The sequence below is a fragment of the Trichogramma pretiosum genome, unplaced genomic scaffold (assembly GCF_000599845.2).
Source record: "Trichogramma pretiosum strain Unisexual culture from Peru unplaced genomic scaffold, Tpre_2.0 scaffold1, whole genome shotgun sequence".
Classification (NCBI taxonomy): domain Eukaryota; kingdom Metazoa; phylum Arthropoda; class Insecta; order Hymenoptera; family Trichogrammatidae; genus Trichogramma; species Trichogramma pretiosum.
The window spans coordinates 3,507,744-3,529,017 of record NW_019641703.1 but is presented as its reverse complement, the minus strand read 5'-3'; the positions used below and the strand labels follow the sequence as shown (position 1 = coordinate 3,529,017).

Below are 21,274 nucleotides of genomic sequence, written 5' to 3'. Positions count from 1 at the left end.
TTTACTAAAACACTTTGAATTTGTGTAAAAATGAAAATATCGGTATACGCGCTAAAAAAAAAGAACGATACAATACCATGTAAGAAAATTGAGTTTTAAAACATCTATTGTAATAATTTTAAATTCGGATGTTTTCGTGTATAGATTAGAAAACTTAGTCAAAAAGAAAAAAAACACGCATATTTCACATATTACGTGGAGATCTTGAGAAAATTGAAAAAAGTTCGAAAAATTTTAATTAGAGATAATTTTAAATTTAAAATAATTTTCAAATGGATTGTTAGTACTAGACAAGCTAATCCTAGTCATTTTGGAAAAACAGTACTTCTGTGATAAAAAGCAAATACAATTTTAGAAAAAAAAGAGTAAAATTTGTTTCTCCACGTAAATGCGTAAAATAATGCGTCTTGATCATTTTAAAAATAAGACTAAATTAAAGAATGTATAATTGGCTATCAGATGGATAAATTCTGTGATCGTTTTCTTTGATAGGTAATGAAAAAATATGTAGCTTGAAATTGTATACGGATTATATGAAAATCGATTGATAATTAGCAATTTACATTCATACATGCATAATTAAAAGTAAAACCGAATGGATAAAAAAATATCTTCCAAGAAGTCTAAGACTCGTGTAACTATTCATAAATAATATGAGAAAATTAAGAAAAAAACTGGTGTCACCAAATTACAGGTCGAATTGAAATTGTTGATAAATTTGTTTTATATATTAAGGTATTTCGAGTAGTTAAGAAAATTGAATTCGACTTGTGAAAAAGGAGGAAAGACAAACGAAGCCAAAGGCAAAGCGACTGCTCGTTTATAAATAAATTTATAAGTAATTTTACGTTTCGTTTTTTTCTCGTTTTTACTGATGAAGCCAAAGTTATGAGACAAAATATTTTTGTTATGTTATCGCCTGACGTTTGGTGACGCTGGATATTTTCTCATTGGTATATTAATCTATTAACATATCTTTTGTGGATACCAAGTATCCAATTTAATTGTAACAACTAGCGATAAATTTAAAAACGTAAAAGCGTTTATCGAAGTTTGAGAAAGATACATATGATATATGCGTGCCAAGTATCTTATTTTCAAAATCATTTATCAATTTTTGCAATGAATACATTTATATTCCGGTATAGAACCTTTTATCGCTTTTATTTGTCGTTTTTTATTAAGATTGCATCTCTGGTTTTGTAAGAATCTAAAAATGTCATCTCTTCATAATATTTATTATTACTGGCATGATTGAAATGTCAGAAAAATGTAATTTTAAGGGATAAAGAGAAGTTTTTGAGTAATCTATTTTCATTTACACTTTTTACTTGAATAAGCGTGTATATACGATAAAATGGTACGAAAATACCGATGATCCATGTATGCTACATTGTACTTTATTATATCGATGAGAATTTATAAAGGCACATGTGATTTTTGTCTTTTTAAGACGCTCAAAATGTTATTAAAACTAAATAGAAAGATAGAGAGAAAAAGCTGGAACACTACGAGAAAAGTATTCCTAAATCATTTTTAATGTATCCGATGCTTTCAAAAATTGAATGTAGTTCTATAGTTGAAAACTTTTGCAATAAATTTTTTTCATGAGAATAACGTTTTTTGCTCAGCGAAGAAATTAAGCTCTATTTATATTAAATATAGAAATTTATGACAAAATTATAAAAATTATTTGTATATTTTTTCAAGCCAAATCAGAGATAAATTATTTTATTAAATTACTTTCAGTGATGAAAAAAGTAATTCAAAATTTATTGAAAATAATTGTTGACATTAAATTTTTTTAAATTAGTTTGAATTGAATTGAGTGAATTTTCAATTGGTAGAAAAGTTTTTATTTATGTGATATTGATGTACCAAAGAGCATCGAAAAATCGTTTGCCCATTTGGATAAAAATGATAAATTTGAAAACAATTTGCAACAATTTTGGAATCAATTGTAACAGATTTGGTAATGGTTTAGGCCCTACGGTTGAATGAAACGAATTTCCAGAAATATGTCATAATTATTGCTTATCGAATAGACGAGAAGTGAAAGGAAAAAAATAGAGGTAAAAAAGAGCTGGAACACTTCTTATTTTGTTTTTAAAAAGACTTTAAATGTAATATCTACATCGTGCCATAATTAATATTAAAAAGCAGTCAAAAGGCTCTTTATTGTAAAATTTTACATTTATTGAAAAAGGGGATTATAAAATAGTGTACGGGCTGAAAGTAAATTCATTTTAAGAGGATTACTTTGATATCTATGAAAAAGTAAAAATAATCCAATGTTTATCAATTAAACGATTCAAACTATACATATTAGATTTTAAGAACATGTAAAAGTCACACTGATAACTTAACGATTTTCATTCACGGTAAGAAATTGAAATAGGATTTTCATAAAATTTTTCAAACAATTCAATACATTGATAGTTATTACTAACTCGTATTAAGCATTACACAATAATATAATCGCAATCCACATCTAAATTGATGGACCAATAATTCAAAGGTATAAAATGCACTGAAAAAAATCACAATAAAGATTTTCAAACTTTTCCCCTTTTTATGATAAATTGTAAAAATATTCAATAATATCAGTAGTCGATGTTTTTCAATAACTTCGATTCAATCGAAATTGAATTAGCAACGAGTGTGTTAAACGTTCGTATATTTTGCGAGCTGACTGCTGCGATGAGAGTTTATATAGCTGAGTAAAGTAATTAGTGAAGGTTAATTTTTAACAAACTGCAGTTTAATGGGAAATGCTAAATTCATCTTTAATATGTTATCAAGCCGGAATGATTTTAAGCTTAAAGCACCGAGTACGGAATGATTACAGACCTTACAAATTAAATAATTTTTATTTATTATCACTCGAATGTTATGTAAAAGAGTAAATATCTCTTGCAACTTCAGCACTTATTTTCCACATATTAAATAAATAAATAGTATAATAATGTATAAGATTAGCTCAAGAATTATGAACTGTTCTTCTCGTCGTGAAACTTTTTAAGATTTTTACAAACACTTTGTACATTTTTAGACTTACCCTCCTTAGCACAGCTAATATTTTGCTTTTTTCTTACATATTTATTATAAAGATACATTTTTAAAATAGCGCGAAATCTCTTATAATATACACTTCTCTGTCTTTCAATACACACATGTTATTTACATCATGTTTTATAATTGAGTTTAGACATACTGTTTTGTATGATAAACCGATCGATAGCACGTTATGTTAACTCTTTTTTGTAAATACATGCATATATTATGTGTAACATAAATAATTTTTCCTTTTGCAACAATTATTTATTGCTTATTGATATGAATATTACTTATTATATTATGTTATTAATATTATATGATATTGGTTATGAGACACGCCTTTGAAGCGATTGTTAAAATGTGTTAGCGAAAAATATATTATCTATTATTTATATGATATTTTTGAATAACATTAATTATTATCATTATACTTTTATGATCATTGTCATTTAAAATTAACGTCAAAAAATGAGTTGATGTTTTTTATATTATAATTATGTCTTTTAAATAAATAAATCGACTCGAAATTAATGTCAGAACCACTGTATACATCGACTTTTAAACTTGAATGAAAAAATTTCAGATGGGCACAGTTTTCATGATTATTTGATTTTACATCAAATAAAATAACAATTGGCAAGTAAAAAGTTTGTACAAAATTTTTGTCCGCAGAAATATAGAAAGGCACTTAAGCAAAATTGAAGTTTGAGAAAAAACCCAGATCAATATTAATGTATACTGTTATATTCAATTATTTTAATTTTTTAACAATCTACTGAATTTGCAAACTTGATATTGTAATTGTTATAATTTTTTATCAAAAATATCTTTCAAATTACTATTTCATTGATCTATAATGTGTAACAAAGTGCAACATGCTGCCTTGCTCAACAGTACAAGTACAAAGTAAATACAAATACATAACATGTCTTCAACTTAATAAAAATAAAAGACATTCTGATAGCTAATATTAACAATGTTATGATAAGAGATTACAAAAAGTGAGAAACGAAAAACAAAGAAATAAGTGAGAAGACACTTTCAGTAGAAACCCACCACACATAAATGTAAAAATTCCATATGTCTAGTTCCACATTCAACTTTTAAAATACTTTTGACACTGTCGCTATACTTGAAATTTTGTCAAATATTCTTGATATCTAATGAAAAAAAAAAAAAATGAAGAAAAAAGATTCATTTAGAGAATGAAATCAAATGAAATCGTCCCGATTTTCGACAACGTGCCTGTAAAAATAGAAAAAGCACTGCCAATCATGTTGAATGAAATTGTGCGCAAAACTGACACTCAATTAATATTATACATAAAAAAATCGAAAAAACTTTGTCATTGTAAAAAAATCTCCATTTAGCGACAGTTATGAATGTTTTACTGGTACTTATTGTAATATTTTAATTATGCATTAATATCTTTTTAAATGGAACCGTGAGCTTTTCGCCAATAAATTGCATATCACTAAAAACGTGCAGCGATTTTTGCATTAAAGAAGTGTGTGTAATTTATCAGAAATCAAAACTCACTCATACACAATAGAGCAAATAAACCATATAATTGACAAATTATATTTATGTATATGCGTAAAAATGAAGATGTATGTTCTTTGGTTGCAACAAAAAAAAATCATACTCCTGCAGTCTCTAAGAATACTCTAATGCAACTTATAAGATTTTGTGCACATATAAACCCTCGAATATCAATTGTCTCAACGTGATCGTTATACATAATATGAATTATCATGATAAATCTGATTATATATAATTTTGCGTCTTCTTTGTATAGCGTTGAACGCATTAACTATAAACAGAAATAAAAAGTAATACTAAGGTATAATGGTAAACGGTATCATCATAAACACTGTATAGCTAACGAATTTTGTGTCAATTTGAACATTATCATTGAAAACTGTGCATACAAATACTTATGAACTTACTCGTGAAAAGATCTTCAATCCAAATAATTAACAAAAAAAGTTTGAAAAGAAAAGAAATATAAATGAATTTAAAAATTAATGTAAGCGAGGAATATGTATATAAATACATACGAATAGGTATACGCAATTAGAGCGTTATATTTATATAAATATGTGCGCGAATGTTAGCGAGCATGGGATAATGAGTGCGTCTACGTGTAATCTTCTTAATTTTAATAACAAAAGTCTGAAAGTGAGTGTAATAAAAAATGCTTGTATGAATGAGGAAGTGTAAAAGGTACCGAGAGAAAGAGCATAGTTGAAAAAAAGCTCCGACATAATAGTTGTAATATGGGCGTGCATCGATTTTTCACGCTATTAACGATATAACAATTATCTCATTATTAAGAATTAATTGATAAATGGTAATGCATTAAATATAAGTGTTTAACTGCATTTACGTAAGAAATCATTATTCAGTGAAATTTAATGATAGTTGTTGGTGTAATATTATGAAATAAATCTTTAAAGATAAAATATTGGTATTTTGAATTATTTTGCAACTTAATTTCCTCTCCATAATATTGTAAAACTTTTAAAAAAGCTTTTTTAAACATCAATAGATCGAGTTACAGTAAAAACTTTTTTGAGAAAATTTTAAATTATAAACCAAAAAGTGATAGAGCAGTAGGTAAAAGAGAAATTTACTTTTTTCGAGAGACATATCATCTGTAAGTAAGCTTACGTCAGTTATATATGACTAATTGAATACACAAGTGCCAAACCAGCGTGTTCATGCAGGCACAGCTGACGTTTCGACGTGTTACCAGTCTGCTCTTGAATAAAATCAAAATTTTAATTGTGTTTCGTGTTTTTTGTTCTACTCTCGTGTTTTAGTGTCGTTAACAACAACTTTTTAAAGGGAATAACATCAAGTAAGTGTGAACTGTTAATTCTTGGTTTGTTTACGTTCACTTTTAGGTTATAAAGTACTCTCAATTGCATTCGAAATGCGGCATAATGATATAATATGATTTGATGAAAAATGTTGTTTACACCGGCAATTTTAGTAAACTTATTTGAATGACTATTAGACAAATGTTTAAAAAAGTGATGTTGATTGTTTGACAAAAATTAATATCGTTATCTCGAAAGTTTTTTATCTTATAAAGTGGATTAGATAAAATTTTTCAAATTTGAAAATTAATTTAAGAACTTATTTACTTCTGTCACGTTGTTCAGTAACATGAACTTTTCATGCGAGTATTCATTAACTTTTTAATACAAGATATTTGAAAGAGTAAAGCTTTACGAACGTTCAATTTTTTTGTTAATCGATTTATTATGTTAAATTAAGTAATACAGAGTTTCGCTATGTTTAATATTTTAAAATACCAACATAATTTGTCATTTGTGATTATCTTTTAAAAAAAATTTCCCAAATGTATCTGATTAAATTTTCATTCGAAAAATAATCGTTATTACTTACTTTTGTAGTATTATATTTTTTCAATCAGGATAATATAATAAATTCATTGCAGACTATAGGACGTACTTTTGCAAATCAATAAATAATTATCATAATTAATAATATCATTGGTTTTTTAATAACATTTAATTGTACAGAAAATCAGACTCTTAATTATCTTACGATTGTCCAGTTTAGCAATTAAATTAAAGATTAAATTTAAAATTTATAAAAAAAAAGCATGTTACATAAGCCAATAAGATCGAATTTTTTTAAAAATAACAAGTAAAACTTATTTACAATTTTAAAAATTTTCTATCATTTAAAGAAAATTTAATGTTTCTAAAATATAATATAAATTGAATTAAAAATATATTTGTACGTCGCTGTATTTATCAACAAAATACTTAATTAATAAACAGTTTGTAAATGTAATAATTTGGATTAGTAATTAATTTAAAATAGTAATTCTAAGTTCTTCTACGTTTTTGTATACGTCATGGCCTCGAGAAGAAGTACACTAATTGAAGGAAAAAAATTGATCAAGAATATCATTCTTATATTTACAAATTGAAACATTTTATTTGGATATTAATTGTATTAAAATTCAAAATAAAAACTTTTCTTATTTTCTTATAAATGGAACTAATTTTAAAAATAAACTATTCACTACAAACGCATTTTTACATCTCCATATATACATATACTGTAATTGTATAGTTGAAATTATGTCAAACATAATATACTACCAGTAATATTAAAAGATTCAAGCAACTTTACATTTTTTTCACTATATGCTATGAAAAATAATTCACACTAATACGTTTTCTTTTCACTTCAGTCTCCTCATGCTAAATCTCATTATTTACATGAAATACTGAAACAACATGAGACGTTATTTATTCGTTTAGAAAAAATAAACGAATTATGTCGCTGTTATAAATTAATGCTTTGTCACTGTTTTTTAACCTCCTCTTAGACGAAAAATATAATCTCAAAAAATAACGCAGTAGTAGTGATACTTTTTAATAAACTTTTGTGGCAACAATCGCTCAACGTTTGTTTAAGTCTTCTTTCGTGTAATAATAATACTTGAAATATACAATTTAATCTTACGAATTTAACGCTTTATCTACATCCTTACATGAGAACATACTCTCAAAATATAATTATCATTAATCATAAGGTAATATACCCTGCTGAATTTACGCAAGTTTAATGTTGAAGGAATTTTTTTATTATATGATCATAGTCATTAAAAAAAACTATTATCGAATCAAATCAACAAATGAATTTTGAATGACTATATTTATTACTCAAAATTAACTGTATAAATTTTAATCTAATAGTGACGCAGCTTATTTCGAATGTTATAAAATAGTTTTTTTGTAACGTGCTGCTGATTAAATATTCACCTTATTTTAAATTCTAATGGGTTACATTTCACTTTTTAACTAAAAAATTTTATTTTTTATAAATAATATTAATAAACTAGGATTTCAATCTCTAAAACATTTAAATTAAACTAAAATATAATAAGCGTGCTTACAGTTGACGTTTCCGACCCATGTTGCAAATTTTGAAATGACAAAGAGCCATATCTAGAAAAAGAAAAAAAAAACATAGTCATGAGATTAGAATGTACATCGAGTAGATATGTTTTCAATTCAAGTTAGATTAACAGTTGTTTAAGATACGCGACGCGCAATATTTTGACGATCAAGTTTTTGTTTTTTATTTTTGAGGATATCTCTACTTCGATCATAACTTAAGGTTCAACAAGTTTTGAAGCTGACATCGCTCTTTTTTCATTCAATTTCCTCCTCAATCAATCCGCGTACTAGAATATACGATGCGCGTTCGTTCACAGTTACAATGACGAGTTAAAAACTTTTAAATAATATAGCGTCATAGGATCGTCCGATGTCAAAACAAGCAATGCAATTGAATGAAATCTGTTGTTTGATCTATCAATTTTTATTGCGTTCAATTTTCATTTTTTGAGAACGCGCAAAATCTTAAATTCCAAGATTTTTTCACAGTGGCATTTATTGTATTTCATTTCACAAAGGATTTTGCTGAATTGAAAATTATTCGAATCCACTACTGCGTGAAATGTCGTCTAAAAAAAATGAAAACATCCATTTCGCGCGCGGCACGCATGCATAGAGACATGAGTCACACTATCGATGCATTTTTATTTTTTTTCTTCGTTAAAATCCAGCAAATCTATCAAAACAGCACGCGCGTAAGAAAAAAAGCTGCAACGCGCGCACGGCTATTTCAAAATCGCGATACTTTATTACTAAACACGTTTCTGACGCAACAATATATAGGTGCATCGTACTTTGTGCGTCGCTCCTATGGGGATATATGTAGTACAGTAGTGACACGTATGATAAAAAAAATTCACTGAATACTGATACGCTCGACGCATATAGTGTACGATGTTAATGCATCGCGAGGAATATTGTCATCGACGCTGGCTGTGTGATTGAAATTATAACTCCGCCGAGGTTGTATGGGAGGCGTATAACGTACGATTCTCTTCTAGCTCGAACACACAACGGACTTTGTATACTGCGCTCTGATCTACGAGAGGATTAATGCAGTTCTTAGCTGCGATATCATCTCTCTTTGCTTTGCTCTTTTTTTTACGACATACAAGCTAAAGAGCATTTAAATTACACCCGACACACAATCAAGTGATATATGAAAATGGCGCATGTGTGTCTTCTTGGGAATTTTACCGAATGACGCGCAATAAATTTAACTGACTCACTTTTTGTATTGATAGTAAATTAATCAAAAGAAAATTTCGTTAGAAAATTGCGGTAGGGTTATTTATTTCAATGAATTTCAAAAGAGCATTATATAATTCATTGAAAGTTTTATCTCTTCGAAATTTTTAAGAAATACTCACAGCTAGTTCGTTTTCCTGAATGCAAAGGTCCATTGCTGTAAGCTCCTTCTGCCACAGGTAGAGATTCGCCATCCTCTACCGAAACATCCTCTGCTTGCGACAAATCTTTTTGCTCCAATTCTTCGTCCATGAAAGCTTGAATTTCCATTTTTTCCGCGGTCAGCTCAGCTATGTCCCTTTCAATTTTCTCTTCTTTCTTTTCCATCATTTTTTTCAAACTTTCAACGAGCGGCTGCAAAATAACGCGATTGATTAATAAATCGGTAAGATTTCATGAATTTATTTTAAAAATTATTTCTTTGATTAAATTTTGCGCTTACTTCTTTGTACTTTGGATATCCATAGCTTTCACGGAACATCACGTCCGGCGGTAGTGCATGTGGTGCTGCTTCAATCATTGAGGCACCAAAAATATTAAGAAGCGATATCGCCAGGAAGCACAACCGTCGGCTCATTTTGCTGGTGTACATCTTCATTACGTCGAGTTTCTCGCTTCCTTGAAAATAGGAGTAGCCCAAAATTATTTACACTCTTCAAGTTATATTTTGATTATTTTACAAATATGTCTGAACGAAAAATTGTATTAACAAAAGGGAATTGTATTTTACAAATGATGTAATAAGAAACTGCTGCATTCAATGCTTTTTTTCCAGCAATATGATCTGAAGTCAATATTTCAATGAAGCACACTATGCAATACACTGTTATGTTTCGCATATTTTCTTCACGCATATACTTTAGAAATAGAAAAGAGTAATCTTTAAAATTTTTTAATAACTTGTATGAAAATTTAAATTTGAGCACTACATAATTTTAGCAAATGATAATTTTCTTTTAATTAATGTAATTTAACGAGAACAGACTTTTGGCATTCAATTTGTTTAGAAAGGATAGGAGAAAATAAATGATCATAGAATTCTTAGAAGTAGTTAATTAAACTCACTTAATTGTTCAACACCACTTTGACGTAAGAAAAATTTATTTTCGCTCGGAAATTGTCAACGGGATATTAATATATCGAAAGCAGTATCAATAGCTGCTTGAACTACAGAAATAGACAATTTTAAAATTTTACCCGATTGACGGCGATATTCTTAGCGATCGAACCGAACGTTCACCGAGCGAGGCAATATGTAGTAATGATTCCTTCGCTCGTACTATAGCTCTCGGATCGCGCGCCGTCAAAGCGTGAGAGCTCTGCACTCCTACCACCTGTAGAATTTGGAGCAAGGGTATTTTCCCACCTACCCACCTACGTTCAAACGTTGCACGTCGTTATTTCCACCCCTCTCTACTCCACTCTCACTCACTACTCTGGAGGATCTTATATTGTAACGTGGTACATCTTTGCGCGGCTTACTCCCACTTAAATTGTTATGATAACTGTTATGGTTATAAATAATAATTAAAACTTCCGTTTACGCTATCTTTTCTGTTTATAGAAATCATTGATCTCTACGATGGTTTAATTAAGAAAAAAAACAACTAAATAATAATTTACAATGCTTAAAAAAATTTATAGAATGTGGTTTTTCCGAAATTTATGCGAACTTTTTTTCCTCAAAATTACGAAAATATTTCCGGGTCTTTTTCGAATAATTTCGTGAATTTTAACATCCTTTCGAGAATTCGATTACAGATTTTGTGTTTGATACTTTTTAAATTTATCAAAAGTTATGTATACAATTAATTATTGAAAAAAATATTACTTTCACTGTTTATGTAAAGTTCTGAACATAATCAAAAATGGAAGATGACGATGAAAAGCCATTCGCTATCGAAAAAGCCAAGACTGGAAGAGCCAAGTGTAAAAAATGTAAAAATCCTATCGACAAGGATGAAGTAAGAATTGCGAGAATGATGGCCAATCCTTTTGGCGAAGGGAAAATGAAAGCTTGGCACCATGTCAATTGTTTATTTGAAGTTTTTGCTAAACAACGTGCCACTACCAAAAGAATCGAGGATCCAGAAGCTGATATCGATGGTTGGGCGGAGATGGATGCCGAAGACAAAAAAGAAATTATGGAAAAGATATCTGAATTTGAGGATTCAGGTAATTATTTCGACGATCATGATTCTTGATAGGGTCTTATGATTACAATATTTTTCTAGATCCTTTCAAAGCATTGAAAAAGAAGATGAAAGCCAAAGAAAATTCTAACTTTGACTCTTCGGCGAAAAAGAACAAAGAGTCGATTGATAAAGCAAAAAGTGAAAAAGGGCACTCCAGTAAAACTGAGTCAACTTCGCCAATTCAAACGATTCCGAAGAAAATTAGCCAAGATGACAAATTTTCCGAATTCCAACGGTTATGTCATGATATATCAAACGAAAGTTCATACCTGGAAAAAACGGCAATTGTAAAAAAGTTTTTTACCCAAGGATCTCAAAGTAGTAAGTAATTTCTGCAAGTACTCATTATGTTAGCATGCCATACTAGTTTGATACTGTAAAGTGAAAATTCTTGAATAACATATTTTTGAAATTGCTACACAACTTTTAAAAAATAAAATGTTTACGGCAAATGAACTCATTTGAACTCTGATAGTAGGAGCAAGGTTATAAGGGGCGGAGACAATCAATTTCATTATAAGGGATATCTCCCACGTGAATCAAGGCCTTTAAGTCTTTCTCTCTTGCTGCATGTATATGATTGATTATTGATGGTCATTTTAAATTGGTTTCATCCAGAATTTTATAACGAACCGAGTAAAAATTTTCCACTATCTCAAAAAATTTTGTATAGTTTTTAAAATTTAAAACAACAAAGCCGCAGACCGCAAACGTTCATTTAAACTTACTTGAAAAATCTGGTTTAAAGCTTTTCAGTCGGTTCACCAGTTGAGAAATTGACAGCAAATTTATACTTTATATGCACAAATTTATTAGTTTCACACTGTCCGAAGCTTTAAAAGTTTTTTTAATGAAGTTTGACTTTTTCGTATCGAATGTTTTACAAATCAAAATGCTGAGCAGTAATTAAGTCATGATGCACATAAAAACACATGAAACACTATAACCCTCCAGCAGAAAAATGAGCGTTTTCAAGAAGCTTCAAATTTTTTACTGCATGCAGTTCTTGATGCAATCTTGGTCCACGTGTCAATGGTTTTGTTGAGTAAACAAATTTTATATGCTTCGTTGGAAGAACAGGAATATGCTACGACGCTTCTATGTCTGTTTCTTAGTTCAGCTGTTTGACAACTATTGGTTTCAAAAGAGATTCGTCGGCATTTATAAGCTCGTTGTCCCTACCACCATCGATTGATTGTTAATAGTGATGACGACTCTTTCCACAGTCTGCTTGGCACCAGAGTCTTGAAGATTCTTAGAGTAAAAATGATAAAAACAGAGAGCGGGAGGGAGAGAAAGTAATTAGTCACATGATATCGTGCATAATAAACAATTGAATTTCAAGGATTCATCTCACGCGATAGGCTAATCTATCGTAAAAATTTTACTTATTTTTCGTTACAATGAGAAAATTTTTTTTCAATATTATAATCCATAGTGATGCAATTTTCAGTGCAATTTCTCGATTTCTCGATTTTAAAATTTGGGCATCGTCCGGAAATTGTGGACGATGATAGATTTCTTTTTCAATTTTCTTTCTTTTTAAAGTAATTTGGAAAAATTAATTTTCGAATGTGTCTTTGCATAACACTATAAGTTTTTGCGATAAAGCAGTTGAAACAAGATCATTAAACCAGACATCACCGGTGCAAATTCGATATATTTTTCATGACTCGTATCCCAAAACGTTTGATGAACACAACTCAATAGTTGACGGTACACACATTACTCAATATCTATTAAGACGATTGAAAATCCGGGTGTCTCGTACCGATAATTGTATTTGTTGAAAAAATTTCGTCCGACAGATTTTGTTTTATCTCGAGGCATTGAACCTTTATATCAAATGATTCAAGCGATTGAAAATAATAAACACAACTAAAAACTTCGTGTAAAAACAAACGATAAATACTACTTAAGTAATTTGCTGGTTAAATTCTAAAACTACTGTGAACATGAGCATTTCCGACAAATCATTTTTATCACACAAATTGATATACATGCATCATTTTTTCTTCCAATTTCTACAGACGTCTGCAAAAACTTGTTACCAAATATTAAACACTGCCAACTGATAAATGTACGTCGAGTTTTTTCAAATTATTCACTCCCATCATTTGATTTTCAAATTAATTTATTTTAAATATTATTCGAGTTGTATGGTTTAGCAATAAGTCCATTAGGTACTGTTTGTGTTTAGTAATACGTTTCATTTTTCATATCTACTTTCTTATATTTCCAAATTATAAACTTCATGCGATTAGAAAAAAATTAAATGAAAAACTTTTAATGTTGACATTTATTAAGCACTAATAATTAATATTTAGTTAACAAAAGCATCATAAGATTGTCTAAAATATAACTTATACATTCACATTTCAATTTTTTAGAAATGGAGTGTTAATGAGCAAATAGAATTGTATAAATTTTAATGATCTTTCGATTCACATAATAAATATTGTTAACATAAATTCCCCTCAAAAATCAATAAACTTTACTTCGTGGTGTTCCTTTCACATTACAATTTTTTAAAAATGAATTGTTGATGAGAAAATAAAATTGTATAATCAATTTCAATGACCTTTCCTTATAATTCACATAATATTGTTAATATAAATTCCCCTCAAAAGTTAATAAACTTTACTTCGTGGTGTTCCTTTTCAAGAAAAGTTCTAGAGAATGCATTTTTTTTCGTTCATGTAACGGTCGATTGATAAATGTAATAACCATTTTAGAACGTCATACTTGATTATTTTTTCGTACACAAAGCTATAAAACGAATTATGTAGAAAAAATATTCATTGAATGCAAAGTTCTCTATGAGAACGTTCAGCTCCATCAATACTTTTTTTTCTTATGATAACCAGTTCCTTAAATAAAGTTGACATAATTTTGGGAAAATGACGCGTTCGTCTTATATGCCCCCCCGTTCACATCGTGTGCCGCTCTCTGACCACTTTTATCATTTGAGCAAATTACATAGTAGTGATTATAGTGACGTTTCGAATTTTTATTGCTTTTATTTTATGAATGCGCTCGTCGCAAGTTATATTAGAAAGTTTAGTTTCTCGAAAAGCGGCAAAAAGTTCGCGTGCAGATTTTTCAGAATCAAAGGTTACATAAATTATTATCTCCGGCCTCTGGGTAAACAACATTGAGAATTAGTCGCGCATCTTTACTGACGATCAACCGATACGTTCGGCTCGCAATTGCGCAATTCGCTGATAAATCCGTCACTTTTTTAATTGATAAAAATAAAAAACTTTAATGCAATTTAAGTTGACACTCGCTCTTTGCGGCTCGAGAGAATTTGTACACACGCGCGCGAAGATATGATTACCCACGCTACGATGTGCTCCAACACAACACAACCTGGCCTCTAACAATTACACATGAAAATTTATAACGTGCACATACAAATCCATTCATTATATCGGTATCGTATGTATCCGGTTCGTTATGCGCAATCATAAATGTAAACAGCATAGGCGCTTCTGTTATCAAGGCGAGTAGTGTACATTTATTTGATACGTCAATGAAATATTTATGAATCATCGAAGATCGAGAGGCACATTCGCGTATTCTGTAAGAGCCACCGGTTAGAAGAGCTTTAGAAAATATTAGACGAAACTCGCTGGTGCTGCGCTCTATTAACGATTTCTAAATATCTTACCCGTTGCGTCAGCTATATAAAGTACACTTGTTCGTAATCGAGCTCGTTCATTGGTTCATTGTGTATAACATAATCATTTGAATTTTTACGAGTCTGGTGAATTTCCCAAGTCCTTTACCCCCGTATATCAACGCGCGAATAAAGATACAATAAAAATTATTACGTGAAAACAACAAATTTATCTTATTTAATTAGCTGTAATAAACCGAGTCACTATTGCATTTAATACATATATCTTGTAATGTTATCCTGAGGAGACAATCAAAAGTCATGACAAACGATGCGACGGCCCCTTTCTAGAATAACTATCTACTATGCGATATTGTCAAGATTAAATAATATTGCCCGTACTATCAAGGTTTGGTATTTTCCGTCCATAAGCCGAGAGGCGGCCTCATAGATTTAACAACTATTTTTCTTTTACTCGCGAGTGTCTCAAAGCACTCTCAAATCATTTAGTCGTTGATTGAGAATCAATTTTTTTTCTAAAAAAAAAATATGATTAGCGCTGTACATTCGTTTCAATAAAATTAAATTTTTTATATACCTCGAAGCTGTCTAAACAAATGGACAACCATGATTCAAAGTCGAATGAAAAATATTTTCCAGACGGATTTCAAAGTGACATTATTCTTTGGTGCAGATTATTATTGCCACTGGCGGAAAAAAGAATTTACAATCTTCAGAGCAAAGCCTTAATTAAATTATTTTCACGAATACTTGGCCAAAACGAGGATGCGATGCTCGAAGATTTAGAACAAGGTGACGTTGCGCAAACGATCGAAAAGTTTTTTGAAAAAAGCTCAGTTATCAAACCTCTTAAAACGAGTGAATTAACTTTACAAGAGGTACATTGGTGAAACAATCCGTTTTTATGATAAATTCTTTGTGACTATTATCGTCTTCATTATTTTCAGGTTGATGAATTTTTAGATAAATTGTCAAAACTTACGAAAGAAGATGAACAAACATATCACTTTAAATCAATCGTTAAAAGGTAAAATTTGTATGTTTATTTTTTTGTGTATTTGATGTCTCAACAGTAAAATCGAAAATTTGATCCGAGCAAGTAACAATATTCATTAAAATTTCTAATCTTATATTTATATGGGTAGATGTACCGCCAATGATTTAAAAATGATTATTCGTTTAATTAAACGAGATCTTCGAATTAATACTGGTCCTAAGCACATGTAAGTATAATCAAAAAATATCAATTTATAACATTTTGTTTTATTTTGTACGAAAATAATGTTAAAACCAAAATGTAGATTGGCTGCAGTTCACAAAGATGCTTATACAGCTTTCCAAGTTTCCCAAGATCTTGTAGGGATAATAAAAAAATGTTTAGGGATTACCCCGAGTTCGCCTGAAGTTAATGCCGGAAAAAAAGCCAAACTAGCCAACCTTTCGTTAATGACTCCTGTGTTACCCATGCTGGTATGACAATTTGTCGTTTATCCTTATACAATGTAATGCATGATAATTCGTCATAATGAAAATTATTTATGAGTTTTTTTTTATAACTTCATTTTAAAGGCAGAAGCATGTAAATCCGTCGAAATGGCTATGGAAAAATGTCCTAACGGCATGTTTTCGGAAGTGAAGTACGATGGTGAACGTGTACAGGTTCATAAAAATGGATCTGATTTTCGATATTTCAGCCGATCGCTAAAACCAGTTTTACCTCACAAAGTGAGTTTCTGTAAAAAATTTATAAATTTCACTCAAATTTAGTTATTTTTAGTTTTATCCTCATTTAACATCATTTCATATGCGATTAGCTTGCTACTAAAGATTGTATAAATAATGATTTATCGTCTAGGTCAATTTTTTACAAGAATATATTCCAAAAGCCTTTCCGTCGGGTGATGATTTGATAATAGATGCTGAAATACTGATGATCGATACTCGTAACGGGCAACCATTACCATTTGGAACATTAGGGGTTCATAAGGTATCAAATCTACTGAATAACTAATCATTTCATAATTTTGCAAGTACTGTAACTTGTACTTTATTTTTTCACTCTACATAAGTGAAACTTTAATTTGAAATTTTTTAAAGTTTAAGTTATTGCAAAAAATAATTCAACTGAACACTAATAAATTTTTTTAGAAAAATGAATTCAAGCATGCAAATGTTTGTTTATTCATTTTTGACATTATATTTTACAATGGCGAATCACTTTTAGAGAGGTAATTATTGATTATACCGTCAGCCACCAACTATTCGAATTCTAATCATGACGATTTTTCAGAACAATAAAGGAGCGAAGAAAATTATTAGAAGAAAAAATGATTCAAATACCTAATCGAATTGTATTATCGGAAGTTGAAGAGTTGGATGTAAATATTTATGCTATTATAATTTTGTTTAATTTTATCAAATTATTGATGTTTCATTAATTTTTCAGGATCCTGATAAACTAGCAAAAATGATATCTAAAGTTTTCAAATTAGGTTTGGAAGGATTAGTACTCAAAGATTTAAAGGTAAGCCTATTCGATTGTTTCGATAGTGTAATAAATATTCATGAATACTGATTTTTTATAAAACCTTTCAATTTCTCAGAGTAAATATGAACCAGGAAAAAGACACTGGTTAAAGATAAAAAAGGATTATTTGCTGAAAGGAGCCATGGCTGATACCGCAGATCTCGTTGTTATCGGAGCTTGGTACGGCACAGGTCAAAAAGGTAGCAATCCCTTTCAAAAATTCGATTTTCTTTCCTAGCTATTGCGATGTTAAATATTATCAACGTTTCAGGTGGCATGATGTCTATATTTTTGATGGGTTGTCATGATCCTACACGGGATAAATGGTTAACTGTAACAAAGGTAATCGACGACACCTGTGAAGGCCATCATTTTTTTCTATAGAGTTTAATTTTATTTAACTAATTTTCAGGTACATTCAGGACACGACGATGCCACCTTAGCTTTACTTCAGAAAAAACTTGACATGATAAAAATCAGTAAAGATCCAAATTTAGTACCCAGTTGGTTAATCGCCAATAAACCTATGGTGCCTGATTTTGTTGCAAGAGATCCCAAAGTAAATAAAATTTATGTTCAGGTGCTTTTGACCATTTATGTGAAATCAATTTACACTTCTAATGAAAATGATCAGTTACTAAACTAAAATTACAGTTCAAAAATTAATTCAGCTTTTTTTTTACAGAAACAACCTGTGTGGGAAATAACAGGAGCAGAATTCACTAATCAAGGTGTACACACAGCCGATGGTATAAGCATTAGATTCCCTCGAGTAACGCGTATTCGCGATGACAAGGATTGGAAGACTGCGACAAATCTACAAGAGCTTCATAATTTATTCAACAAAAGTGCCGATTCCGTTGATTTTTTGTTGCTTCAAGGAGGATCTGCCACTGATTCGGATAATGCCAAGTCAAAGAAAAAAATCAAAGCAGCATCTAGCAAAGTCGCTGCAGACACAAGAAAAGTAGATGAAACTGAAGCGATGGATGATGAATGTGTATCAGCAAACGAAACCAAAAGTTCGGAAAGGAAAAGAAAAAGAAAGTCGCGTGACGAAACCGATAGTGATATAAATGAAACGTCCCCCAAAAAGTCTAAAAAAACAATGCACACTAGTGAAGAAAAAGACAAAGATGATTTATATTATAGTGATGTCAGTATTGATGGACAGAAAAAGGCTGCATATTATTCTTTTATTGGTACAGATGTAAGAGTTTTTAAAATTTCTTTATTTATCATAACTAATTAATTCAATTTTATGATTCCATTACGTCGATTTTAACATAATTGTCATCATTTTTAGTATATAGAGCACGATGCATCTGGATATCCATTAAATTGGGTTGAGGGTCGGAAACCTCATCTTCTTCCTAAAAATGCCAAACCTATAAGTGAATTAGACAGAGCAGAAGTGGTGCGTATTATATTATAAAATTTTAGGAGCTTTTTTATTTAATTTACCCTTTGTATTTTTACAGAACGGACGATGTATATTACCGAATGTGCGCGTTTGTTTCGCCAAGGATTTGAGTTACGATAAAATGAGCGTCGCTCTACGCACATTGAAAACGTATCCTTTGACAATTTTAATTTATATAAAACGAGCAATTTGAAAATGATATGACTTTCATTATTTTATCAGGTTGAATGAATAAGGCAATTGATGAATTTTAACCGCAATTGCATTTTCAATAATGGAATAAATATCTGACAACGTGTTAGCTTTATATATGCAGAATTTATGTGAAAGTTTTTCAAGTTTCAAATGACCAGTTTAGCTTGAGGCGTTGAATTAAAATTGAGTCATAAATAGGTGAAAATATTATAAAGCCAAACGCGAAAATTATTTAACACTCTTTACAGTATAATATTGCATTATATTTTTTAGCGAACGAACAATTTTTAAACATTTCTGCTTAATAATAATTATACAATTTTATGAGGATGACTATTTTCTATTCATTTCTACGTTTTAAAGAATTCGTTCCAGTTTAAATTTTTAAAATGATTTTCACTCGGTATATGTCATAAAAATGATATTACTTATTCCTTTGTAGACTACCTTTTTTCTTGAGACTTCGCTGCTCAAATAGTAGGAGAACCTAAGAGTCTTTTCTCGATGTATACATACGCCGCCTTGAGACAGCTTTAGTTGCCGTTTTTAAAAACTTTTATTAAATAAATGAAAAAAATTGTTACGGATGAAATTAAAAAAATCTAACATTACGATTGCGCTAAACTGTAAGCAGTTTAATATGGCTAGCGTTGGCTCGGAGTGAATTTTCTTTTTCATCTTTTTCCTTAATTTTATTTTTTAATTCAATAAAATACATAGCCTTGGGGCAGTAATTCTTTCAAAATCGGAGCGTTCCCAGGCCACTCATGTGATTCATGGACGTACGAGTATCCCTGCAACGTTTTGTAACGTAAGTAATACGCAGTTAAAGCGGCAAATCATTTTTTCACACTCGAAATTGGACTATCTCAAGTGTACAATTTTATTGTTCAATCTAACTGATGTTCGAGACGGCATGAAATTGAAAATTCGAGCGAATGTTTTCAAACAATTGCTCTTTTTTCACCACCTTGAAGCAACTTGATATGTTTTATTATTGACTAAATATTGTAACATCTCAATTGAAAAAAATACGCGAAAAATGATGTTTTAACAAATAAATTTGAAAAAAAAGTATTTTGTTTTAATTTTATCAAAAGTAAATTGCTCAAAAAGAATTTTAATAGCATGGTTTTGTAAACGACGGAAATATGAGCGCAAATAAATACAGGGTGCTACTTAAAGTACGACACGCAAAACTACTTACCTCTACTTACCCACGGTTTAATATCTCTGTTGCTCAGTAAGATTTGCGCGTTTATACATTTAAACTTGAAAATTAGTTCGGGTAATCTAACCGAATGAGTTTATTGATCGATACAAGGTACTTCAGGTGGAAGCAATTGTTGAATTGAGTGCCGTTGAATAAATTTCATCCCACCTTTTCAGCAATACATTTTATAGCCGTGATATTTGTTGATTTTTATACGTTAAATATCAATCATTTTTGGTCTAGGTGGAATCAGGTATCCCCAAGTTGGCAAGGCATGTTACCGAAGAATGGATTAATGCAGCGGTGGCTCGCTGTAAAACTCCCAACGCCGTAGACTTCGCAGTTACTTTGTCAGAAACTTATTGCTCTTGTTTATGTGCTCGTCACAAATAAAATTTAATATGACTTTGTGGTTGCCATATACAAGTTTCACAATTTAAACACAGCCGTGAAATTGAACAAATTGAAGTGAGCTGAGGAAGCGGCCTTGATTACGGAATTTCACAAGTAATTTTTGAAGATTGTTTTTGAGATTTGAATTTACTAGGAAAGAAATTTAAAAAAAAATATGTACATAAATGTAAATGAATGATGTGACGTAAATAGAGTCATTGCTTACGAGGACGTCAGTGTCACTGCGACAACAATTTACAAACAAAAGGGTAGCCTTTGAAGTCCTGTAAACTTATTTAAAATGTAAACTTTTTTTACATTCAACAACTCAAATCTTATCGGTATTTCGAGTTTTTAACTTATTATTTTTGGCTCCTGAATAAAATGTACTTACTACTCATTAAATTTATATAGTTTTATATATTGAATAT

At 30.0% G+C, this 21,274-nt stretch overlaps 2 protein-coding genes across 4 annotated transcripts; one reads left to right on the top strand and one right to left on the bottom strand.

Moving 5' to 3' along the window:
• The first annotated feature begins 5,789 nt into the window (after positions 1 to 5,789).
• LOC106657373 (DNA ligase 3) lies at positions 5,790 to 21,183 on the top strand. Of its 2 annotated transcripts, none has more exons than XM_014378877.2 (20): positions 5,790 to 5,920; positions 11,105 to 11,429; positions 11,489 to 11,770; positions 15,732 to 15,970; positions 16,040 to 16,119; positions 16,238 to 16,315; positions 16,394 to 16,562; positions 16,662 to 16,817; positions 16,948 to 17,079; positions 17,241 to 17,320; positions 17,383 to 17,470; positions 17,539 to 17,616; positions 17,696 to 17,819; positions 17,891 to 17,961; positions 18,032 to 18,178; positions 18,305 to 18,829; positions 18,926 to 19,036; positions 19,101 to 19,192; positions 19,958 to 20,048; positions 20,694 to 21,183. In XM_014378877.2, exons 2-20 carry the CDS (start codon positions 11,123 to 11,125, stop codon positions 20,841 to 20,843), a joined length of 3,000 nt encoding a protein of 999 aa, XP_014234363.1. In that variant the 5' UTR covers positions 5,790 to 5,920; positions 11,105 to 11,122; the 3' UTR covers positions 20,844 to 21,183. The 2 variants fall into 2 exon arrangements, with proteins under 2 accessions (XP_014234363.1, XP_014234355.1); XM_014378869.2 differs by having other exon boundaries at positions 18,032 to 18,199.
• Positions 6,771 to 12,589, bottom strand: LOC106657381. Of its 2 annotated transcripts, none has more exons than XM_014378891.2 (4): positions 12,178 to 12,589; positions 9,697 to 9,872; positions 9,377 to 9,608; positions 6,771 to 8,054 (listed from the first exon to the last, which is right to left on the bottom strand). In XM_014378891.2, exons 2-4 carry the CDS (start codon positions 9,850 to 9,852, stop codon positions 7,999 to 8,001), a joined length of 444 nt encoding a protein of 147 aa, XP_014234377.1. In that variant the 5' UTR covers positions 9,853 to 9,872; positions 12,178 to 12,589; the 3' UTR covers positions 6,771 to 7,998. The 2 variants fall into 2 exon arrangements, with proteins under 2 accessions (XP_014234377.1, XP_014234385.1); XM_014378899.2 differs by lacking the exon at positions 12,178 to 12,589 and adding an exon at positions 10,320 to 10,867.
• Positions 21,184 to 21,274: the final 91 nt, after the last annotated feature.